Raw genomic sequence first — 27,178 nt, forward strand, 5'->3', positions numbered from 1 at the left:
TAAGGGCATTATAGACATGATGGAAATTTTTCAATATTTTTGTTTTTTCTTTCGTAGGTGACATTCACGGACAGTACACGGATCTTTTGCGGCTGTTTGAATATGGTGGATTTCCTCCTGAAGCTAATTACTTGTTCCTTGGTGACTATGTAGACAGAGGAAAACAGTCGTTAGAAACCATATGCTTGCTACTAGCATACAAGATCAAATATCCTGAAAATTTCTTTCTACTAAGGGGCAACCACGAGTGTGCGAGCATTAACAGGATATATGGATTTTATGACGAGTGTAAGTTAATAACTTGACGCAAAAGCATATTACAGTTTTTTTTTTTTAACTTAGTATTAGCTTGAATTTAAATTTTACCGGATAAAATGTAGTTTTGTTTATCCTACATTTAGGCAGACGTAGTATTAGTTTACACTATATTCAGTTTTAGAATGTGTTTCTTCTGCTCGTTATTTTTCAGGTCGTATTTTTATCTCGTCGTAATCAGAATTGTTAAATTGGTTACCTGCTATTTTTCAAGACGTACCTTTACCTCGCTGTAATCAGAATTGCTGATTTTTAGAAGTATGTTTAAATCAAAGAAGCTATTTATTGTAACAATTAGATATTTTCTTTCTTGTACTCCTATATCTATTTCTTAAATGTAAGATTTGAATATGTATTGGGTCATTGGATATGTACTATCGGTTTTCCTACCATTCCATTCAATCAATAACCACAAAGCAAAGCTACTAATTCCATGACACTAATCAACAACATAATTCCCACAATTATTCACAACTGTCTCCAATCGTTCAGGGAACTCCTCGATATGCAATACCAACAGCACGGTACGTGACGTTTGGGCGCCAGACGTTTGGGCACGAGTTAAATTAGAAAGTCATTATGTTAGGCGCTGAGTACTAAGTTCGAATCAAGATATCACAAGATGTCTACTGTAGTGGAAGTCCTTGAATTATACTGGATTTTGTTTTACATACTAGAAATACTAAAATTTGAAAATTCTAAAAAGTGAATTAACAATTACATTTTGTAAATTAGTTTCAACCAAAGTTAAGTATGCTTTTTATTTGATAACTTTTCAAGCCAAAGGTAAGTAGACCAGACTAGATATGATTGACTGCATTACGTACATAGTGAGCCTATTCCATTAAAAAACTTAAAAGCAGGACTTCTACTGTAGTTATGCAATAAGTGTGAATGTCAAACACATTTCTAGTGGCTAAATGACCAATATATGTACACTTAACTATTATTTTTCACTTTGAAATCGTTCTTTTTTTTCTTTCTTTCGCCACTTTCTTTAGCGCAGATTAAATGCTTACAATGGGACGAAAAAAAAAGTGTGTTAAGTTTTGATTTTTATATTGGAATGTTAATAAAAAAAAGTGATACCAGAAATACAGCATACTACAGTTCCTAAACTCAATGTCTTAGACACCCTGTATTAACAGCTTTCTCTCAACTCGATTAGGATTTAGGATTTTTAGATTTCTGGGCTCTCGGCATGTAAGGCCATTTAGCCCGTCACGTTTGAGGGGGCACATTATCCGAGAAAAGGAAAGGAAGAAAGGATTGGGGAAGGAAGGAAGCGGCCTGCACCTATAAATTAGGTACCACCCCGGCATTTGCCTGGTGTGAATGAGGAAAACCTCATTCAGGGTGGCCGGCCTGAAAGAGCGTGTTACTTTTTCGACCGAGTGCCCCTACCGGGAATCGAACCCGGGACCGCTCGCACCGAAGGCGTGAGCGTTAGCGACTACGCTACGCGGGGCCACTTCTCTCAACTCGAGTGCGCGGAAATCTTTTATTGGTAGTTCTTTATTGGACTTAAGGAAGAGAAGAGTTTGGCAAAGGTAATACGAAAGAAAGCAAATTTTAATATTCATAAGTATGTAATTATTAACTTTTTTTTTTAAAAAAAATACAAAAATTAAATCAATATGTTTTAATTAACATTAAGAAAATTATTAACAGTTCGTCTGATTCCTTCATTTCCTAGCTTTCTTATATAATACAAAAATTATATCAACATTAGGTCAGAAGTACAAGAACCGTGAACAAGCGAAAAATCAATCCATAACGAGGTTAGGCAACAAATGCCACAAACGCATTAAGCTATTTAATTTAGATGAATAAATAAGATAGAAAATAGATAGATAAATAAGGTGAGATAAAGATAGAAGTGTAGGAAATGTATATATCTGGATTCGCGCTTAGTTTTCAGTGCCTAGCTTATTTTATATTTCGTAAATTGTGATTTTTACTATGTACCTCGCGCCCAAACGTCCGGCGGCCAAACGGCAGCGCCGAAACGTCCGCACCGAAATGGTGGCGCCCAAACGTCCTGTCCCGCCAACAGCAACAGCTAGTACACAAGAGATACTTCATCTCGTGTCTTTACCGACAGAAGTTATGCACCAACCCAATAAGTTCGCATATCACATGTTCTAGAAGAAATTCAGTTTCAATTGTCAAACGTAAACATCTAAAACCAGTTTCGATAACCCAGATTCTTCTTCTTCTTCTTCTTCTTCTTCTTATTATTATTATTATTATTATTATTATTATTATTATTATTATTATTATTATTATTTAATGTTACTCGTAATATCAGAAGCTTTGGTGGATTTGATTGTGGTAATATACAGGTATGCTGTCATTAAAAGTAAATTATGCCCTCCACTAGCACACGATGTGAAGGCTCCACTCCTTGACTTCGTCACGTGCATGAAATGAGGTAGTCTTACCATTCTTCAACTATCTTTACACTCTCTAGGCATCCATGTTACAGATGCTAGCTAAACTCCTGAGCCACTAAGGAACGGGATATAAATCCCACCGCCACTGATGATCACCCAGTCGTTGGGTAGGCGCCTTACCGACTACACCAACACTGCTCTTTCGTGTTACAAAATAGTTAATTTCAAAGTGAACGAGTTATTCAATTAGATGTGTAGCTGTTTAGTTTTAAACTTCAAAGTAAATCGATGGAAAGTAATCTAAGGTCTCAAAAGATCTTTGTTGGGAGACTTGGATTCTTAGGAAAACTGGTTGACATTTTTTAAATCCTATTAATACGAGCGGGGAGAGGCTAAGTTTCAACCAGACTCAGAAGGACTTTAGCTAAAAGCGCGGAAGTTTCAGGCTATGCAACATGTTCTCGCCAATGGCCATCACACTTGGCAGTCATTACTCCAACTTTTATATTTATATATATATATATATATATATATATATATATATATATATATATATATATATATATATATATATATATAACCTGTTCTAGAGCTGCTATTACCTCGTTATCACTGCTAAATTTCTGTTCTTTCATAGCTTTCTTTTATGGTTTAGGGAAGTGATAATAATCAGAGGATCCAAGGTCTGCGAGTAAGATTGGTTGTCAGTGCACTGAAACCCTAGGTCCTTCAGAAAATCCATTGTTCTTCCAGCTTTGTGAACGGGAGCATTATCCTGCAGAAACAACACATCTTTTCTCAGCTTTCTCCTTCCTTTTTTATAAGTAGCGTCCCATATCTTAGCCAGAAGATGCGCAATAATACACTGATTTTATTGTTTGTCCCTTTGCAAAGTGGTCTGATAAAACACCATCCTTATCCCAGAATATTGAGGCAAGCACCTTGTGTGCGGGCCTCTGTGCTTTGAATCTTTTTGGCTTTGGAGATCTTGGGTGGCACATGCGCATGACTGCTGTTTGGTCTCAGGATCAAAGTAGTAGACTCAACTTCCATCCTGGATAACATGCCGATTCAAAAAATCATCCTTAGAGTTCGCAAAATACCACAAAACCAGTTGAGAAGATGCCATACGTTTGCTTTTTTCATCGGCATCCGAACGTTTGAGCAACTATTTCACGGAAAGTTCATGCATGTCCAACTGATCATGGATTATTGACTAGACACGTTCTTTGAATATGTGGAAGGTTTTAGCCATCGCTTGAAGTGAAATTCATGTTACTCAAAACCAGGTCATGAACCTGATCCGCTTTCTATAGAGTTCACAGAGACCTAGCCTTCCACACATTTCATCATCTTCTGTTGAAAAATCATCATTCACAAAGTTTGAGCACTATTTCTTCACAGTGGAGTATGAAGGGCAATATACATCCAATGGCTCTAGCATGCAAGCATGGTTTTCTTTCTGCGACTTTTGTTGCAGGAATAAGAACTTCATAACAACTCGCAACGTCTTAGTGAATTCCACATAACTTGAAAGGAAAATACCGTTAGTGTTATGATCATTCCAGCTGGCACTTAAACTTACAGAAGATCAATGTTTCAAATGCAATGAGTGATATCAAGAAGGCGTGTTCTGGAGATTGGGCCGAGAACTTATTCCCCTCCACCCCCGCTGTAGATACACTAAAATTAACACATTTCACAAGAACTTACATGTCACAAGAGCTTAAAGGCTTACATGGAGAATTTGAAAATCAACAGTGAGTGAAATGTGAGAGTTGGAATGACTCTATCTCGCAGTTTAATTTTTATTTTATGTTTAATGTGATATGCAGTATTATGTTACATTTGCAAATGTATTTTTTCTTTAATATATATTTATATACATATTTTTAGGTAAACGTAGATACAATATAAAGCTGTGGAAGACGTTTACAGACTGTTTTAATTGTCTTCCGATTGCTGCTATCATTGATGAGAAGATTTTCTGTTGTCACGGAGGGTTGAGTCCTGATTTACAGGGAATGGAACAGATAAGAAGAATAATGCGCCCTACAGATGTTCCTGATACTGGTATGTCTTTCTTTCTTTCAGTTTATGTTGTATTTAATTATGCAATGTGTGGAATTCGTAGATTATTCATTTATACTTTTTTCTAGCTTAGGAAACGAGAAATTGTTAGTTTGTTCTTATGATTTATTTTTGCGCTAAACTAATGATTAACGTATCAAAATAGTGCTAAGAGACGAGAACATAGTTGTAATTTGAAGATTTTATTTCATGTGAAGGATTAAAAACTTGTTCTTTTCTATTGACGAATACGTTGAAGGACTTGCTAACAAGATTCTGTGTATGAGGCTTCAGAACAATACTTATGAAAGCCTTGCTTATACTGAAGTTAAAAATATTTGTAGTGGTTATATATTTAATGTTTATTTATCAGTATATAAAAGAGAGTTGTGTAGAATTAACATTTCCGTGTGACAGTTAGTAGACTCTAATCTAAAATGTTTCGACGAATTCCATACTTGATTTTCCTCTTACAGGCGAACGTTCGAATGGGACAGAAAATACTTAATTGTTTCTTCATTGTTTCAGTAGCAGTTGAATTTAGAACTTGTCGTCTTTATAAGATGTTCCTTTCCTGGTAAAATTTTAGAATTGTACTTATACGCATGTAACTTAATATCTTATTTAAGTAGGAATACGAGATATATCAAATTTGAATTACAATTAAGTGACCTTTCCTTTCGTATAACTTTCATTTGAATACTCTGAATAAAACATGGAAATACAGAGGGGAGTTTTGAAAATTTCCCAACAAAAATGTTAGTTTCCTGATTTTATTCGTTTATAACGTGGCAACACTGGCTCAGACAAAAATATAAAAAAAATATATATATTAAAGCATATCACATTGCATTCCAAAAATATTTTATTAATGTTGTGCTCATTGCTCTAATGGTAATAATATGTTATCACTTGTGATGAAAAAGTAGAAAATTGAACTCAACATAGTGAAAGATAAGTTCATTTATACACGTTCTAATTGGAGTGTAGATACAATTTGTACCGCGTTTGAATTGCAGTAAAGTGAGCTTTCTTTTAATATAAGTTATTCGTGGATACAGAGTACGAAAAAAAAGGGAATGAAGAGATTTTGAAAATTTCTTGTAAAAATATCTCCGCGTATATAATTTACTCCGTTATTACGCGACAGACATGTTTTTATGATGCATAAAACAATTAGGGCGTAATGTCCCACGTTATGGGGGGTAGAATATTTGCATCTCATAACCTGAATTCACGCAAATTGCCCGTGTAGATTAATGGAGAAACGGTGGCTGGAATAAGTGTTTGCATCAGCAACACAAAATGTAACATGTATGCTATTGTTGCACAGTTAATAGACTTCTAATAGAGTTTTTCCCAATTGGAAGTTCGGACATTATTGACATCTCATATTTTAAAAAAAAGATGTATATAATGCCATGAATTTGCTGTATGTATGTGTTGTATGATAAACTGCTACGCAGATACTAACATTTAAAGATGTAGAGCCGTACTTTGCCTAAAAAATAAAAAAGGGGGTTCGCAACTCTGAAGCAACATTGTTCTAACATATATATATTAAAAAGAACTCAAAACTATAAGCGAATAAAATCAGGAAATGAATGACGGTTTCGGAAGTACCACTTAACTGCAATTCAAATTAGGTATAGGGTAGGGTGTACACTTCTAGACACAAAATTCTAGTCTGCCTTCCAGAAACTAATAAACAAAAGATGAGATCCTTACGAATTTCCTTTGGGCCTGAGTAATTTTCCCTCATTTTTGTCACAGTTAGGGGTGGAAGTAAAACGAATATAGTGGAGTATGCATATAAATTTTCGTTGTAGATAAACAAAATAGCTATAATACACGAAAATACATTAATTTTCTAAGCCGCAAATTGATACATTATATTTTTAACCAGGAAATATTTAAAAAGCTATGAAATAGAGGAAATATAACTGCAAATAGACTACAATGATTAACAATCTGTTTCACGCCATTTTCAAATTGTTTCACTGCCAATTCGAGTATCCCCGAAACATACCTTTGTTCGGTTACTTTTCTTGGAGGGAAAACTAAAGAGTCATTGAAATCAGCAGGGTGGAAAAAAACCAAGAATATTTGAAAACATTCTGCTGTTTTCTGGTGTAGCATGTGATTCATCCGTCCTATCTTTTGCATATAAGGGTGAGAGGAAACTGGTCTTCGTTTCTAAAAAAGGGTCGGTGGTTTTAAGAAACAAAGTAAGATGACATTTTATTGTAATGTCAGTATTACAAACTCTCAGATAATAAACCAAAACATGAATAAATTTTGCTGCACATAAAGCGAGTCCTTCAGCAAACTCCGTAATTAGTATTCATAATAAATATACATATACAACGAGAAGAATCTTTAAAATTATGAATCATTAAAAAGATATTATCATTATATTATATTATCATTAAAAAATTATAATGATATGTTTGTTACTGCTATCTTTTGCTTGGAATCCTTGGACTTTGTGGAGGATAAGCAGCATGAGTGTGGATGTTCCGGAGTTCTTTCTTTCCTCCGACTTTCTTCATTCTACTATAATCCATCTCATTATCTCCGTCTCCTTTAGCCACTGTGCATAATCGTTAAACTAAACAGAAGTGTTCCTCAATTTTTAAATTAAACCCCTCCCCCCCAGAAAAAAGCTAAATTTCATGACAATTCAATTCTACTTTTTGCCAGGAAGAGAAATTTAAATGTTTAAAATGCAAAAATACTGTTGATGTTTCAATGTTAAAATAACCTTTAACGCACTTTAGATTAATAGTATCCGACACCTGAAAGAAAGATAGGATTTTTGTAATAGCATTCCTTATTAGAATTCCAGTAGTTTATATTTATGTATGTTGTATTTGTGTAGATAGAGACAATGGCAGTCCAGGATTTTAGCCCTTCGCCTAATTTATTTTACAAAATATTACAAAAGAGTCTTTGTGTCTACAAAGTAAATATCTTAAATCTTCCTTATGACCAGAGAGGTGAAGGAAGGAAATGTTTTATACGGGAACTTCTTTAGCTCATAGCAGCCTCCAGAGGCCAGCAGGAGAGCTCATAGCAGCCAGGGCGTCTTGCAGAGACTTCAGGATATGGTCCTTTTGGTAACCTCCTTAGCTTATGGCAGCTTCGTGAGGTTCGGTTAGTGGTTAGGAATCCCCTTCGCGCAAGGCAGCCTCCAGGGATTTTAGACAAGGCAGTACTTCTTCATCCAGGGCGACCTCAGGAGCAGATGTAGGTTAAGCGATCTGTGGTCAGCGGATGCCTAAGTCTTCATTGGGTCCATTTCTGGATGGCTCGTTCCTCTTCGGTTCCCGTTGTGCTGTTCTTCATGTCTTCCTGCTGTTGTGTATCGTCTGCTGCACTGATGCTTATGAACAATAGCACGTGTTGCTTGAAAAACATGTGCTCACACTGTAAAGTGGAGATCCTTACAATATACACGTCACTTCGCACTTGATAAAATCCCACACGCCGATATATATATATATATATATATATTGCACCTTTGCTTCTCATTCCTTTGATTTTGTAAGGTAGACCAATATTAAAAAGTCCACAGTTGCATTCTACATCTTTCTTCATATTGCACAACTTAATGCAATGCATGTTCCTGTATAAATCCAAAATACAATTTCCAACCCTGAGATAATCCGAACTTACATTTTAACATACTTTCATGAATTCTTTATACTTGTCTGAAGATGTATTTTATGAAACTTATTAGTAGAAAGTGTATTTAAATAAAATAATGTTCTATATATATATAATAACAAGGTTTTAAACGATTGAAATATATATATATTCTGTCTTTGTATGGCAGCCAGCGACTTCGTTTTCACTGAGTTGTCGACACACCAAAAAATCTTTTGAGATGACTTGGACCCATGTGGTGACAATGGTGCCAGCTCCAAAAAATCTTAAAATTCGGTTAGGGATTTTTTGTTTTTTGAATTTTCACCCCTGTATTTCCTTCGCGATGGCAACACTGCAATCAAACTTACGCCATAAAATTGCCACATTCTTCTTCTAAAAAACAAGGTCTTAACCATATCAGTCGGGTAAATAGTCTCTGAGTATGAAATTAACTGAAAGTACGAAAACGCGAAAAACGACTAGATCCCGAAAGGGTTAATTTTGAACCCCATACCTCTTTAGGATATACTTTAAACAAAGTAATGATTGAAATCTAACTCGAGGAAGATACTAATTATGTTTTCCTGTGATGGGATCACAAACAACAGACAACATTGGTTTCCATATAGAGGGGGAAAAATAATAGAAAAATTCCTCTTTCCTGTTAAAAGGGAAATTTTTATAAACACAGGCACGTTAGGGACTTATTTGATATTCTTTTTTGAACAAAACATATAAATCACCTTTACCTCCCTTAACATACGTATTTCAAAAAATTCCTGTCTTATTAGTTTCTTTCGTAATGAAAGGAGTATGTCGAAGTCTCAAGTTTTTACACATATTAATATGATCTGAATTTTCAGTGAATTGCTTTCACTGTATTCTGTATGATCATACATATTGCCCCCCTTCCCGTTCAACAAGCGGAATTTTTGAAAACGCTAAAATAAATATTTCCTTTATTTTTAATTAACAATTTATCTAACGAATTTCACACCTCTTGCTTAAGCGAATTCTTGTATTAAACATTTTCTGAATAAATAATGGGAAATCTTTATATTATATAAATTACCCCCTTACCCGTTTTAGAAACGTAATTTTCGCAGACGCAGTAATTTGTATTTAATTTTTATTTAAGAGTTTATGTACCAATTTTGACATCTCCAAATGGTGTTATCCTAATCGGGTAAAAACGTATCGTTCATAATTAAAATAATATCTAATCTCACTAAAAAAATATCAAGTTCATTATATTTCTCCAGATTTACTCCACTTCCACATACGGACTGCGTACAGACTTATAAGATAGGCCTTATAATTTAACAAACACCCTTCTCTACTCTTATTAACATCATTATAAAAAACACAATTACTGTTCATGAACCTAACAGGCCTGGAGTCGTTCCTGCACACTATTGAAAATACCAGACCTTACAATTAACAAATACAAAATAAAAAAAATAGCAATATAACGAATTAAAAAACAACAACATTAAAACTAAAAAATATTATATACATATGGAGTATAAAATACAATCTCTTTCTTAACTCATACTTTGTTTATCCTTTTCCCTGTTCCTTTTTTTCCTAATTACTTTACAATATATTATTTTCTTCACATTATTTCTTCTATTGTAATATGCTTATCTTGTTTCCCCCCCCCCTCATACTCCAACAATAGAACGACATAAATATAGCTTATACTTGAAATAAATTGAAACAAATCAATGTATATCAGTCATTCATCCAATAAAATATCATAAAATAACAACAGATCTAAACAAAACCAATTTTAAAATTCCAATCGCTAATTGTTAATTACTGTAACTAAATTCATGTTTAAAGACGACTTACGTAATTAACTTTTTTTTTTTTTTTTTTTTAAAGAAATCTAGGGATTGCAAACTTATGAAATACTGATAATAAGACTTAGTGATAGTTCATCTAGATCCAATAATTATTGAAACAATGTATATTTTATAGTCAACAAAATAACCTCTTAAATGCTCATCATACTTCTTTTTTATTTCTTTGATTACTTAATCGTCACATCCAGGACAAATCTGTTATTCTCTTTCCCAATAATTAGGTCAGACTTTAATTTCCCAACATATGTATTAATCTCAGGTTGCTTAGCTGGGAGGGGGAGGGCATAGTGGCTCAGTGATTGAGTGCTTACTTGTGGTGTATGGGATCCCTGGTTCGATCTCCGGCCAGGTAAGTTTGTGATGGACAAAATCGTATCCGTTTGTTTTCTCGGGGTACTCTCGTTTCCTCTCAATTGTCATTCCACCAGTTCTTCCATCATCGTTCACTTGCCTTAATCATCCATTTCTCTTAGCTGAAAGTGCATAATTATGGGACGTTAAACTGAAAGATTTCATTTCTTAGCTGTTTTGAAATCATTGACTTGAAAGTGTTTACTAAACATATCAACAACCCTGTCATTCCTCGCATTACGGCGCGGAGTATGGAGAAGCCATCTGAACATTGCGAAAATGTATGATCTCCACATTGAAAAATGCCAGAATGAAAACAAACAACAATTCAGAAACCAATGTACTACTGAATACTTGGAACGGAGTTTAATTTAGGTTTTCAGTTGCCAAAAAGCGGCAGAATGATGTGTGCGAGGGTATAAGGTGGCGAAAAAGACTGAAACCTTAAGTGGTGAGCAAAAAGACAATTGAAGGGTAAGGGGGGAAAAAAAGGAGGAATGTCACAAAACTGGAGTTTCGAGAAAACGGCGTTTTTATATTTTAAACTGCGTAAAAAAGAATAGGGTAGTCAAACTTTTGCCCCGTTTTACATGGACATTTCGACATTTAGGCATGCATGCCATATACTGTCAAATAGTACTAAGAGTCACCAACAGATAGGACAAAGCACCCGATAAAGCACACACATAGACATTCCTTATTTTTTCTCCTTACCCTTCAATTATGAGGCGCACATTTTGCGCAAGGCCCAAATGAAAGAACACAGAAAAAGGGAAAAAGAAAACAAAGATCTTTCAGTCCTTACCTTCGATTTGCAAAACGTTATAACGTGTTCCCACGTAGCTTATTTTATGAGGAAATTAAACGTTTAAAACTTGACCGCGTACTTTAACAAAAAAAGTGTATATTGTGCTATGTGGAACGAAACGATAGCAGGACGTGGAGGGAATGACATTGCGAGTGCTTTAATGAGAATATTAGACGAATTTCTCGAAGAAAATGAGATCACGGAACTGATTGCTCGATCCGATTCCTGTGTACCAAAAAACCGTAATTCCCATATATCATATGCAGTTTTGGACTTTTTGAGAGAAAATCTGAACATTAATTTTGTATCAATGAAATGCTCTCTTCCAGAACATTCCAGTGTTCAGGAAGATGATCGTATACACAGTGCAATTGAAAAATCAATGAACAAGACAGACTTTTACTCTCCTTTGGGTCTCGTAAGAATATTGAAGAATGTAGACCGTCGCAAACTATGCCGTGTAATTCAGATGAGGCCGAGTGATTTTAAAGACTGGGACGACAGTAAAACTTCGAAATTACAAAACCATTCCATTCAATCAAGTAGCTAACTTGATGTTTACTCAAGAATTCACTACCATATTGTTCAAGTCAAGGCATGACAGTTACGAACCTGTTGTGCAGCAAATATCAAATTTCTAGAAACTCGAACACGACACGTAAAGTGTCATGTTTCAGTAGTAGTTTCAGTGTTTCCGACATCAAAGCAAAACAACAAAAGAATTGTGTGAGGTTTTTCAGAATTTAAAAAAAAGACATTAAAGAGTCCCTTCTATTCATGCCCCTGGAAGACAGGAAGTATTATACTACACTGTTAAACTTGTAACTAGTATTTGACATGTATTTCATGTAATTAAAATATGAATAGTTAATTTACTCAATTGCAGTTACAGCGTTATCGTCCTAGGTCATAAATGTTTTCTTTTGTCATTTTGGTTTGATAAGGTTCTAAGTGCAGTTAGAACCTTGTGCCTCTGAAAATGATCGTTTCATTAAGACAAGGTTGTAACTGCATTTTACTGTGTGTCCAAAACAAAACAAAACAACAAAAAAAAAAAAAAAAAAAAAAAAGTAAAGCTTCATTTCCAACATCAATTATTAAAATGTAAACCTTGTTGGCAGTTAATCATTGTGTAAAAATGTCAATGATTATAAATAAAACAACTATAGTCTAATAAAACTTTAAATGCATTTTTCTCAAAATATAGTCACATGCAGTTAGAACCTTGTCAAACCAACGCCATGAAGAGTTGGTATGTTTGCAAAATCACGACTTGTTTCATTGTTTGAGACAAAAGTTTGCGCGGGAAGGGGGGGGGGCGGAAAATTAGAGCACAGGGACGCTCAATGTATAAATACGGGCCTGATATATAACGAACTAACTAACTCTATGGCCTATGGAACCCGGAGGTTCAATGCCGCGTTCACAAAAGCTCTCCACTGACTTCTATCCTTAGCTAACTGCATCCAGTTTCTACTTTGTATTCCAATCTCTGCGAGATCCATCTTAATATTGTCCTCTCATCTGCGCCTAGGTCTTCCTAATGGTCGTTTTCCGATTGGTCTTCCAGTCAAGACTTTGAAAGCGTTTCTACTTTCTTCCATTCTAGCTACATGACCCGCCCACCTAAGCCTCCTAGACTTGACGACCCTAACAATGTTCGGTAAACCGTATAAATTATGTAGTTCCTCGTTATGAAGTTTCCGCCATACCCCATTCCCGTTCCTCTTGGGTCCGAATATTCGTCTCAGGATCTTGTTCTCAAATACTTTCAGTCTATGTTCTTCCCTCAGAGTAAGTGACCATGTTTCGCAGCCATACAAAACAACAGGCATGATTATCGTTTTGTATTTTTTAAGCTCAAATTCCTCGACAGAATTCGCGACGACAAAAAATTTTGAACCGAATAGTAACACGAATTCCCTGCTTTTAGTCGACATTTAATTTCTTCGTGGATATGATTTTCCTCTGTTAATATTGATCCTAGATATTTGAAACTATTCATTTTATCAAAAGTATTATTAAATATTTTAACGCATCTATAATTTGCTGTATTACGGTCCCGACGCACTTCCATGTATTTAGTTTTCTCTGCATTTACTTCTAAACCCATGTCCCTGCAAGCGTTTAATAAGATCTCTGCATTTCTTTCTCTTGTTCTCCTATCATCCCCTATTAAATTTACATCATCAGCATATGCCATAACCTGGTGAATACCGTTCAACTCTAGGCCCTGGTTGCTATCTTTGATTTTCCTTATAGCGTATTCCAGTACAAAGTTAAATAATAATGGCGACAACGCATCTCCTTGTTTCAGGCCATTTTCGACGTGAAAGCTCGTGGACAAAAATTTTCCTACCCGGACTTTACTTTGGGATCCATTTTAACATATCTTAATTAATCTAATTAGCTTTCTCGGTATTCCAAGTTCTGTAAGAACGTTGTATAATGTTTCTCTCCTAACCGAGTCGTACGCCTTTCTAAAATCAATAAATAGTTGATGCACCGGGGTATTGTATTCCCACTTTTTTTTTCGAGTATTTGGCGAATGGTAAATATTTGGTCGATAGTTGATCGATTTCGTCTAAATCCGCACTGATAATCTCCAATAATTTCATCTGCGTATGGGGTCAGTCTTGCTAATATAATATTTGAGAGGATTTTATAGAATGTTGACAGAAGAGAAATCTGAGCCTGATATATATTCGTAGTTTTCTTGATTCTGACGATTTGTAAATATTTATTTACAGGTCTTCTGTGCGATTTGTTGTGGTCAGATCCTGACAAGGACGTTCAGGGATGGGGTGAGAATGATAGAGGCGTCTCCTTTACTTTTGGTGCTGATGTAGTTAGCAAATTCTTGAATCGTCATGATTTGGATCTTATCTGCAGAGCACACCAGGTAAATATTGAAATGAGAATTTTACTTTCGTACTTATAATGTAAAGACGGATTGGATTATTACTTTTAGTGTATATAATGTAACAGAAACTTCATTGAAGCATTTATAATGTGTATATTTATTTTATATAGTGTTTTTTTTTTTTTTTTTTTTTTTTTAATTTTAACGTTCCACGATTATGCACGGAAGCTAAAGGAGACTGTGATGATGAGATGAATGATAATGATGGAATGAAAATAGTAGAAGGAAATTGGAGAAGCCCGAGAAAATCCATGCACACGGTGCTTGTCGACCATAGAGCCCACATGGCGTGAGCTGGAATCGAATCATGGACCCCTCATTGGAGGTCAGCGCTCTACTATCGACCCACTGCGACCCCCAATATTTTATGCAAGTCAGGTTAGCCATTATTAGAATCTGTTTTCATTGGATGTGACGTCAAACTGATCTGTGTATGATACGTATTATATTGGCATGTATGCGTTTTGATAACACCAACTGAGATGTAGCATATTTTTTCAGAACCATAAGCTGTGTGCTAGTGAGTGTCCAAATAATATCTACTTTATTTATTAACATAGTCATAGACACCATTGACACTGTTCAACGTGTAATATGAAAATGAAGTCAGCCAGATGTATATTTAAGACATCCGAAGTCCATCCTATATTTAAGACACCGTTCCAACATCTGCGTGATCTAACGCTTCTTTCACATTGAGGCGGCGATTTGCCATCGCCGCTCGCGGCGGTTTGCAGCGTGAGAAGTATACCCTTTCATATTTCGCGGCGTTTTGCCGCAAATGAAAAATATGCGAGCAGGGTTGCTGTGTAACTGAAGAAACAAAACCTTGTGACTCTTAACGTGTTGTGGTGGTTGCAATGGACAGACGCAAAAAGTGTCTTCTACTCGCCTTGTTAAGACAGATAGGAAGCAAACAAACAAACAGACAACAAAAAAGACACAAATGGGTTCACCCTTTTTTTAAAGAAGTGGTATTTTGAAGGAGATTTTTCTATACTGTTTCCATAATTGATAGACTTGAGCAAAATAGCGGCCAGGTTCTGGATATTTAAAATACCATCCCGATATTCATCTGTTGTGACTGAGAAAATAAGATAAAGTCCTTTCAGGATAGTCAGTAGTTCAGATCTATCCCAGAATCCCAAGTCAACACTCAACCACTAGCGCAAGGCTGGTCTGTAGGTATTATTATTATTATTATTATTATTATTATTATTATTATTATTATTTCTGGTATAATCGTTTGTTTTAAGCGTTCCGACTATGAACTCAAGTCTCTTTATAAAAACTGCTCTAGTCCCTGAATTCAAGGAATTACACCCATAGAAGTGTTAAGATAGTTATAAAATATATAAAATACGGTATAATTATCACAGATCATATCATGAATTCTTTCTTGCTTTGTGAAAGTACATGGTATTATTACTAAAAACCGGATTACGAAATTTTATGTAACAAATATATACTGTATATAGTAACAAAATAGTACATAAATATAGAGCAAAAGACTGTAAAATATATAATGTTGAAATATTTGATAGTATACATATATATTTCAATTTTGGGTAACCAGAAATTTATAGAATTACAAGCTCATTTGCCCAGCGCTACCCGCATATTTATCTCAATCTGCTATTACATAGAAAAAATAGTTTGTGTTGATTTGGACTCTTTTTAATCAACGACCTATGCATTCGACACTTCGGTAGTATCGGTCGTTTTCGATTATTTTTACATGTCATCTTTTCCCATATATTGTATGTAACATGTTTGGTTAAAAGCACTCCAGGTGTCCTAGGCTAGAAACGTAAATCACACACACATCCATATTATCGCAACCACTCTCTACTTTTTTCTGGCAACACTTGCTACCTCCCCCAACACCCAAGCGACAGATCGCCGCCTATATGTAGAGAGCTCCATTGCTTGCAATGTCTCGCTTGGCTATACGCGGCAATCTGCCGCGCCGCTTTCTAGCAGGGAGAGGCGGCTGTTTTTCCTCGCCGCGTAAATTTGCGGCAATCGCCGCGCATATATGAAAAGCCCCATTGTTTGCAATGTCTTTCTACCCTGCGCGGCAATTTGCCGCCGCCGCACGCGGCAGTTCGCCGCCAAATGAGAAAGGGCTGTAACTGACGAAAAATTTGTCACGATGGCTAGTTGCAGGTTTCAGAGCCTAGAGTTTCCGACTAGAAAACTGTAACACTAACGATTCATTCACATACGTAATTTATCAATTGCATAGATTGCTTTTGTCATAGGTTTTGTTCTTAAAGATTACGTTCTTTTCGTTTACCTTACGTAATTTATTCGTATCTTGCAGGTTGTAGAAGATGGTTATGAATTTTTTGCGAAACGTCAGCTTGTTACTTTGTTCTCCGCCCCCAACTATTGTGGCGAATTCGATAATGCTGGTGGCATGATGTCTGTTGATGAGACACTTATGTGTTCATTCCAGGTAAGATTTAGTGTATTGTATGAATGATTAAATTCTAAAACGATGAGGTTAATAGAGTGATCTCTTAAATTATAAAATAGAAGTCAGAATTGCATATTTAATTGTATCCTGATTTTTCGTATTGGAAGAAGGAATCCCTAGGTTGTTTCTGTGTTTATTCATTCGGACCTGGGTTGATTCTGTTTTGACCTATCTATAGAATTTGTTCGCGTCCCGTTTGTGATGGAAGTTTGTCACGTGCTTGAGTTTTCGTACAGTAATAATTTCCCCATTTTGTCAGTAAACTAGATATTAAATTGTGTATTTTCCTGTGTATCTGATGTAAACCTACTTGCGATCTTCTGAAGTTAAGATAAAATGTAAGAATTACTATACCTACAATAACATTACGTCTGGCATAACATTACGCAGAAAACTTGTATGTTCATATTGACTACTATCCTTAGAATGAGTTCTTAGAAGTATTTACGGTGAAGAAAATTGTCGATTTTTTGGGCTTGGTTAACGGTAAAGTGAAGGTTATAAAGGTAAAATATAGAAATAGACTCGATAATTGCCCTCCGAAATAACTAATTAAATATACCAGAATATAGAAAAGGAAATACCTTGATAAAAATCTGTTGAAGTTTTCATTGTTTGTGCGCACAAGTATAATATGTATACATTACGGCAATTTGAAATCGAGACAGGAACCGTAGAAAAAAAGAGAGTGAACATAGAAAGTTTCTTACCTTGGATCATTTAAAGTACGACTCTGCTGCATCCATACATCGTTGCGCCCTGGCCGTCAGTGCATAAAAGGATCGCTAGAAGTCCTTTTGTAAAATACAGTTGGAAATCATTGTCGTAGCTTTCTTGATAGCCGTTATGAATGCAGACTTGAGTTTAGGAAATATAAAATAATCATACGGAGCACATCTGGTGATTAGGGAGGGTAGGATACCCCAGATTTCCTTTTGGGACAAAAAGTCTTACACAACCACTGCGTTGTGATTTGGGCCATTGTCATGGAGCAGTTGCCTCTGAATATCACCCTAATACTAGGGCCTCACACGTGTGATACGTTCCAATAACTACTTTAGTTCATCAAGGTAAAATGAGGCATTAACTGTCTGTCCTGTAGGCACAAATTCCTTATGCAAAGTGCCCTTATTGTCGAAAAAAGGAGGAGTGATTCGATTTTTGGCGGCGGAGGGAGTTGGAGGCCATGAAATGTATGGATGAAGGCTGTGTACGACGAGTACAGTCTGAGTCGTGCAAGTGTTGTTGAATGGCGCAAAAGATTTCTTGAGGGGCGCAAGTCACTGGAAGACGATGCTCGTCCTGGACAGGCTCATCATGTCATCACACCGGAAATGATTGCAGAAGTGAATGCTTTAGTCTTGAACAACCGCAGAATCACTGTGGACGAGATCCATCGGTTACTGGGTATTAGCGTGGGCACCGCCCACACCATAATGCATCAACACTTGAACTTTCGAAAAATTTGTGCGCAGTGGGTTCCCCACCAACTAACCGCCAAACAGCGCAATACTCGAATGGCGCTGTCTTTGAGTCATCTGCAACGTTATCACGAGGAGGAATACGGCTTTCTGTCGCGTATTGTCACACGGGACAAAACATGGTGTCACCATTTTGAACCGGAAAGCAAGCATCAGAGTAAGCAGTGAAAACATGCGACGTCACCACCTCCAAAGAAATCAAAGTCCGTGCACACCAGTTCTGGTAAGGTCATGATGCCCTTCTTCTTTGACCGCAAGGGCCCACTGCTTGTCGAGTTCCTGGAACGGGGTACCGCCATTAATGCCCAGCATTATCAAGCCACTTTACAGAACCTTAGACGAGCCATCAAGTCGAAACGCCCAGGCATATTGTCTAATGGCATTATCCTCCTGCATGATAACGCCCACCCACACCCGGCTAATGCGGTGAAGTCGACATTGCAGCAGTTTCGGTAGGAAACGCTGGCACATCCACCGCACAGTCCCGACCTTTCACCGTGTGATTTTCATATGTTTGGACCTCTAAAACAAGCTATTCGCGGACATCGATTCGCGACGGACGACGAAGTGTGTCACTGGGTCCAGGCCTGGATCCAACAGCAGCCTACTAGCTTCTTCAAGGATGAAATCGACCGGCTAGTGTCGCAATGGGATAAATGTGCCAGCAGTTTTGGTGACTATTTGAGTAGTGTGCTGTGTATCACTGCATGTGTGAGTATGTGTACTGTGTATAACTACATTTTTGAGTTAATACAATCGTTACCGTTACTTTACACTAGTGACCGGGTTTCATTTGAATGCCCCTTATAGTTTTTATTAACCATAACTAACAGTGCAGATATCCAGAGGGCAATGTATAACAACCTGCTTCAATCTATCTTGATAAATCGGAGGTAGAATACACCAAGTATTTAAACAAACACGTCTGTATATATATATATATATATATATATATATATATATATATATATATATATCGGGTGTTGCAAAATAAGTGTTACAACTCTTGGGAGGTGACTCCTGCCACTGAGACAAGAAAAAAAGTTATCTTGAACTTTCTGCTATCGGACATAGTTTCAGATCTACAGGGTGCCGAAAGCGTGGGAAAATGACTTTCGGACGCCAATAGTTCGGAAACTATCCAACATAAAGAGGGCGGGTAAAAAATTCACTGAAGAAGTCATACCTGCTCTATTGAATTTTGCATGTTTCACAATCCTATCATGCACGCGCAAGGGATTCCCCAAAGGAACGTAGGTAATCCCAGATAATCTGCCAAATGAAACTTGGTCTAAATGGGTATGAATTGATAGGCTTTCTACCCGGTAACAATAATTCGTTTGTATTAAGTCGATATCTGGAACAAATACAAAATGGCGGACACCTTCATGCCCGTTGTGTGGTTGCATAATCGCTAGGTACGGATGCTGGCCAACAGTGACGTTCTGAATATTAAGTGTAGCGAATTTGTACTCAAATGCTCTAGAAAGATATATGGAGTGTCGGTACAGCATAACAGATGAAGCAGGGTGATTCATATGTGTGGAAACACTTAACGAAAAATGTCTAGAATGCACTCATACTCCGTAAACGTGAGTTCAAATCGTCGGAAATGTAAGGATTAGCGTCAAGAACATGACAGCCATTGTCAATTCACCAATAATATTCTTTCAAACCGATGCAATATGATGTGTACGGTTGCATACCAATAAGGATGTAACAACTGAGGCCAAGTTGAAATTGTGCAATTGGACTCACAAAGAAACTGGGTAAACTAAAGGAATGTCACTAGTGTGATCGCATGATCGATATTGAAATGTGGGCAATGTGTGCGTTGATATCAACATGTAGCTAATGGACAAATGTCAACATGTCGCACTACTGCTGGGACATCGTCTCACGTGCAAAAACTAGGAAAATAACGATGTACATTCTGCTATTACATCTGGTGCACGTTTTGGTAGAACGTAACTAGAACACGATTGTATCAATGTCCCTCTTTGTTTGGGACATTGTCCAACAGTCGACACGTATGAAAAGAAATCTCTTAATGCATGGTTCAAATTCTGATAGAACGTGAAAATAACAAATTTGTATCATGTCCCACGTCTTCTGGGACATATGACGTACTCGAAATATAGGAAAATACCTCCAGAAATTCGTATCTTACACACAGTGCACATGCCAAGACAAAGACGAAAATGAACCGATTTGGCACATTTAACACTACAGCTGGAACACCATACATATGGAAAATAAAACGACATGAGAAATAGGAAGAAACGTCTTAAATCTCTGTTTACAACTGTGCAGTAGGAGTAACAAAATGAAACACACAAGCATGTCGCACGTGGGACGGTGTCCCAGCAGTAGTGGGACATGTTGACATTTGTCCATTAGCTACATGTTGGTATCAGCACACACATTGGCCACATTTCAATATCGATCATGCGATCCCACTAGTGACATTCCTTTAGTTTACCCAGTTTCTTTGTGAGTCCAATTGCACAATTCCAACTTGGCCTCAGTTGTTACATCCTTATTGGTATGCAACCGTACACATCATATTGCATCGGTTGAAAGAATATTATTGGTGAATTGGCAATGGCTGTCATGTTCTTGACGCTAATCCTTACATTTCCGACGATTTGAACTCACGTTTACGGAGTATGAGTGCATTTCTGGGCATTTTTCGTTAAGTGTTTCCACACATATGAATCACCCTGCTTCATCTGTTATGCTCTACCGACACTCCAGATGTCTTTCTAGAGCATTTGAGTACAAATTCGCTACACTTAATATTCAGAACGTCACTGTTGGCCAGCATCCGTACCTAGCGATTATGCAACCACACACAACGGGCATGAAGGTGTCCGCCATTTTGTATTTGTTCCAGATATCGACTTAATACAAACGAATTATTGTTACCGGGTAGAAAGCCTATCAATTCATACCCATTTAGACCAAGTTTCATTTGGCAGATTATCCGGGACTCCCTACGTTCCTTTGGGGAATCCCTTGCGCGTGCATGGTAGGATTGTGAAACATGCAAAATTCAATAGAGCAGGTATGACTTCTTCAGTGAATTTTTTACCCGCCCTCTTTATGTTGGATAGTTTCCGAACTATTGGCGTCCGAAAGTCATTTTCCCACGCTTTCGGCACCTTGTAGATCTGAAACTATGTCCGATAGCAGAAAGTTCAAGGTAACTTTTTTTCTTGTCTCAGTGGCAGGAGTCACCTCCCAAGAGTTGTAACACTTATTTTGCAACACCCGATATATATATATATATATATATATATATAAGTTACCGCATTTCAAATTCTATCCTTGTTAATTTGGAAAAGAGTATGGAAGTTAGATTAAATTTTAGTATCTATAAAATAGAGATGCAAGGGCTCGGAAAAAAACCGGCTTTTTTGGAAAAAAAACTCGGTTTTTTCTGCTTTGCTTTTTTGCTTCGGAAATTTTGGGCTTTTTTCAAAATACTGCTTTAAATTGATAAAACAGACTTTGTATCGCTTCTCTATAACACAAAAAATCATTTAATTAGTGGTTGATGCTGATAATAATATAAAACATCGAAAATAAACTATGAATTTCGAAAAAAAATTTCAAACAATTTTTCTTCAACATATTTACATTATCAATTCCACAGGATTAACCAATGTATATAATAAGAATTTTTTAACCTCCTATATACAAAAGTAAGCAGAGTTGGCAAGAACCGTGGTTGTTTTTGAAAATGCCAAAAACCCGTTTTTGGGGGGATGTTTAAACCAGGCTTTTTTGACTTAGATTTTTTGCTTTATGTATTTATATTACATATTCACAGAAATAGCCTAAGTTTGTTTCGCCTTGATGTTATTATGCAGCAGCGGGGTTATGCCGGAAGAACTCCCATAAGCTTAAAGAAGTGCGGTCAGTAAATTTCTTAAGTTGAGAAGCTCCCGCCCTAGCCATTGGGAAAATCCCGTCATTACTTGAAATGTAAGACAATAACGGGAAAATCCTGTTATTGCTTTGCATGTAACCAACGTACCATAATCAGTACGCTAAAACTGAGGTATTAAATTACAAATTTAGTACCGGTACGTAGATATCATTGAAAGTCCAATCCAAGCTAATGTTGGAAGCTACGTAGGCAATCGATAAATTTTACCAATTTCTATCAATATATTTAAGCAATATTGGCTTCTTTATAAAACAACACGCATTTAGGCAGGTAGAAATATACAATTTGGTTTGTTTCGTATATTTAGGCTTAACATCCTTACGAAATACCGAGGTTATCAAGGAGAAGACTTTCGCTTAAACTGACATCCGAACCGCTACTTGGGTTACGCATGAAAGAAGGATTGTGGTTCGACCGAGAATTGAACATGGGACACCTTGATTAAAAGGTGAAAGGGAAATAAAACTATTGCAGGTAGTTTGATATCTGGAAACGTCACCATGAAGTTCACACGATTCGCATTTTTCATTCTTTTTATTTTTGTGGTTTAAACCAGTTATTAAAAAAAAAAAAAAAAGTTGGTGTAAACCAGCCAACCCTAAAAGTAAACACTTCTTTTTAAAGAATACACAAATAACTAGCAAAATAGTATGTAGTATTTTTACTTCAAAATATTCCATACCCTCTTTTTGAAACAAAATAAAATTAAAATAAAACATAAGAGAAATACTTAGATTTATATGATACACTTAAAGGCTGCACATCTAGAGCTTTTGGTTCTGTATATTCTTGAAATTCTACAGTTAAGTTTTATAGAACCACCATCACAGTTTACCCAATCCTCAAGTTTTCTGAATTTTTAACAAGAGGGATTCAACATATCATTACGGAACTCCCCCCCCCCCAAAAAAAAAAAAAGACTACGGAATATATTTAAGTTAAGCTAAATACAACTGCACAACAAACATGACTGAGTGATTAGCTTTTGCGCTTCTATCGGGAAGTCCGGGATTCAACCAGCATTCGACCATTCTGACAAAGCTTTTCTTCATTCCATCTGTGAATGTAGAAATAGTGCGTGTACTGTGAGTTGGGCGACTTCCTTTTTTATTGTTTTTAAATCTTTATTATTACTAATTACCAGCAGTGACGGTTTTGCGAAGGTTAGGGGGGCGGTCTTTCGGACTGAAGCCCGTTCCCCAAAGTTACGGAGTGTCTACAACAAACGAAATATCTATTATTTATGCCTTTACTCATAAACTTTAAGCTCCCGTCAAATAATAATTACGAATGTTTAAAAAAACTAAACATTAGTAAGAAATCCTTCCCAAAATACTTTTCTAAATCCGCCACTGATTCTCAGTATAAAATGATTTTTAAAGTTGTATCCGGAAGATTATAATCGTTTATATGTTTATTGCTAAACATATAAACGAAACGAGATATTAGTTATGCCTGTACTCATAAACTTCAAGCACTTCCCAAATAAAATTAGGACTTTTTAGGAAACGAAACAATAAGAAAAAACCCTCCTAAAGTACTTTTCTAAATCCGCTATTGATTATTTGTATAAATTGGTATTCAAGGTTGTGTCCGGAAAATTATTGCTAAATCACTTCACAGCTACAGTATAACAGAAATGTGGAAGTACGGTTTGACGGATATATTGAAAAACGTACGTTTTGACGGATAAATAGAAAAACGGGCAAGTTTAACTTTTGCGCTAGAAGCTAGAGTACTAAAAGCTCTTAGAAATGAAACACGGATGACAAACTAGAGAAGAAAAAGATGTCGATAACTCAAAAGTTAAAATAAAGTTAAATAGCCTCTAAAATTACCCTCAAATACTACATTCTTCATGTTAGCTTTAATTCGTAAAACATGTGCTCCATCCATCTTGATGGTGAATTTCAGAGCGAAATATCACATTCAGGTCATGGAATTTTTATCTAACTATAGAATATACTATAAGAAAGCTATTTAGATAGAAAAATCATGAAGTTGAAAAAAACCAAAATTTCCAAAATTCTCGTTTTTTTTCCCAAAAAAGCCGGCTTTTTATGTGAAAAAAACCATCGATTCAAAAAAGCCGGCTTTTTTGCATCTCTACTATAAAATATGTGTTGTAGACGTTAAGAACATTTATTGTATTATATCCTCAGCACATTATCATACCAGAGCATAAGAACGTTTTCTTTCTTTCTTTTTTTCAGATTCTGAAACCGTCAGAAAAGAAAGCTAAATATCAGTATTCAGGAATGAATTCAGGACGTCCAGCCACACCACAAAAGAATGCTCCTAGAAAGAAATAAGAAAAAGCATACTTTGTGGTCAGGAAATCTGGATCTTACCTTCATTGTGTCAGTGTGAGTAGTTTTAAACTAACTTAAAAGAAAAAGAAATTTATTTGCTATCGTGTAAAATTGGTTCAGATTTTATTTTAACGTATATTGACTGATGGAAAGTATGCAATACATTCCTCTAATTATGTTTCTAGAGGCAGTAAAAAACTGTTCGATATTTCGGATACGTGTACGAGTATCCTTTTGCGAGGAACAAAGGGGCTTAATACATGTCACGCAGAAAGTTCTTCACATACTTATACAAGCAGTATCGATAGAACGCTTTGAAATTTCTGCAACGCATTTTTCGAGGTAACGTCTATTCCATTTATAAATTTCATCAATTATTAAAAATACAAAATTACTAACTTCGGTAGTAAGTGATCCTAGTATGGACTCCATATTGGATTTGTGTATGAGGTGAAAGATACTTTAAGATATTTCGGAGGAGAATATTCGCATTCATCTAAAAAAAAATGAATACAGGTATTGATTTTGTAAGTGCACTTACAGATAATTGAATTTAACGGAGGAAGAATATAATTTTGTTTAGCTCCCAGGTAAAGATCGAGTGTATTTAAATAAACGTTACTTCGAAAAGCATAGAAATTGTAAAATGTCCCACTGATACTGATACTAGAAGCATGTAAAGAACGTTCTTCATAACATGTTAACCTTCTTCGTTCCGCGAAAAAGACCACTCGTGTACGTATTGAAAATATCGAACAGTTTTTCGCTGCCTTCAGGAATACAACTAGATGAGTACTTCTCTAATCTATTTTAAGGAAGTTGGATTTTAAGGTAATTCGTCAGTTAAATAAATCGTATAATAATTTGATCAAGAACAGACAGATACTTGATGTAGATTTGATGTTAGTTGAGTTAATTTTGCTTTACATGCGTTTTAGTATTTGACACTAATAACGTTTTAGTTGAGGCTTGCGTCCGAGCAACAGGACAAACGCCACCTAGCAAAGTGTACAGGAGAGGAAGTTTAAAAAACTTTTCATGTTATACCCACCTAGGACAGATAGCACATTTCCCATGGTTCGGCTACGCGTCTCGAATACTTTGAGTTGGAAAATTATTATATTGATACAAACAAGTCACGAAAAATGTGGCTACCAAAACAATTACATAAGTATGACCAAAAGAAATTATACAAGCTTTGTAAAGCAAAGCACAGCAGTCGGTTTTACGTTTATCAAAATATACGAAGGGAACAGAAAATAACGTTGAAACAGGAAGGACCTATGAATAAGTAACAAAATCTGACCAAAGCACAGATATACACAATGGTGCATTTTGTACGCGTATATAATAATCTAAATAGTCTTGTCTTAGAATGTCTAAATAGTGAGAAATTTAACCGGGATACAATCATGGACATAGATACTTAAAAGTCGGAAGGTGGGAGGCTACAGAAACATTGCGTAGGCGCGCAGGTTACATTGCGTCTTTCTCATGTGAATTTGATAACTCTCAGAGGCTCTATTATTTTCTTGCCTCCCTCCCTGCCCTTCCTATCTCAATCACACACATCAATCTGCCTTTTTTTTTTTTTTTTTTTTTTTTTTTTCATTGGTTGTATTAATGAAGGTAGGAAAAGATTTAATTATGAAAAGATAATACAGTTGTCCTTTTTCTATTTGTACCATGTTCCGAATACATGTGCAATACAAATTGAGTTTACCCCGATTATAATTCGAAAAATTTATAATTTATAAACGAAAATTGATTACTTAGCCGTGAAATATAATTTTTTTAATCTAGGTTATAAGAACGATTATACAATTACTTCATTAAGAGCTAGAATTGTTAATCAGCGAATATTTTAGTTTTCATACACTTTTCCCTCAAAACTTGACTGTGCACGTAGTTTGTTCTTTATTTGTTTTAATAAAGCTAAATATATTTTTTTAAAACTTAAATACTAAATCAGGCATTGCGAAACCACGCTCAGGAATTGTAACCATCAGTCTACTTACAGGTTTCTGTAATTCCTGAATCTTTAAATTTCCAAGCTTTCGACTCTCTCCTGGAGTCTTGGTCACAAAGGTTAAAAACAGGAAGAAAAAGAACAGACACATCAAGGAATAAAAATGAACGAACTTACCTAGGGAAACAGCTATGTGCAAAACACGTTGAAAGTGCGTCAACGATCTGCACTTTGACGCACTTTCTTGAAGCAAACTAAAATATGGTGGTATCAGTTTGTGCTCCTTTTCTGTTTTTGTTGGAAGGTTGCCAACTCATGTTATTTTTATCATCAGGCCAATGCTGTGAAAATTTTGTGATAACCGCCTCCCATTCGTCATTCAGCCATCCCTTGTCTAGATTTTTTTAAATGAATAAATATATTTTCAAACACCAGTCTCTCTACTTCATTTCTAGCTCCAAATAAAATTTTTGAATCTTCTACCCTGTGTTGCGTTTCTTTTAAATGTTTCGATAAACCTGACACCGAATTTTTCGCTTTCGAATCTCTAATGTGTTCCCTTACTCGGACTTTTAAATTTCTTTTCGTTTTGCCTAT

The 27,178-nt window shown here is 35.9% G+C and overlaps 1 protein-coding gene across 1 annotated transcript in view; it reads left to right on the plus strand.

Annotated features, from left to right (window-relative positions):
* LOC145695124 (serine/threonine-protein phosphatase PP1-beta catalytic subunit) overlaps positions 1-27,178 on the plus strand; it is a 58,908-nt gene that overhangs the window by 17,097 nt on the left and 14,633 nt on the right. The window contains exons 3-7 of the mRNA XM_081772046.1: positions 58-288; positions 4,608-4,784; positions 14,210-14,361; positions 16,709-16,843; positions 24,514-24,666. Of these exons, the coding sequence (XP_081628172.1) occupies positions 58-288; positions 4,608-4,784; positions 14,210-14,361; positions 16,709-16,843; positions 24,514-24,612 (794 nt within the window). The 3' untranslated portion in view covers positions 24,613-24,666. The remainder of the gene's footprint in view (positions 1-57; positions 289-4,607; positions 4,785-14,209; positions 14,362-16,708; positions 16,844-24,513; positions 24,667-27,178) is intronic.

Source organism: Thermobia domestica, chromosome 9 (assembly GCF_964235325.1).
Source record: "Thermobia domestica chromosome 9, izTheDome1.hap1.1, whole genome shotgun sequence".
NCBI lineage: Eukaryota > Metazoa > Arthropoda > Insecta > Zygentoma > Lepismatidae > Thermobia > Thermobia domestica.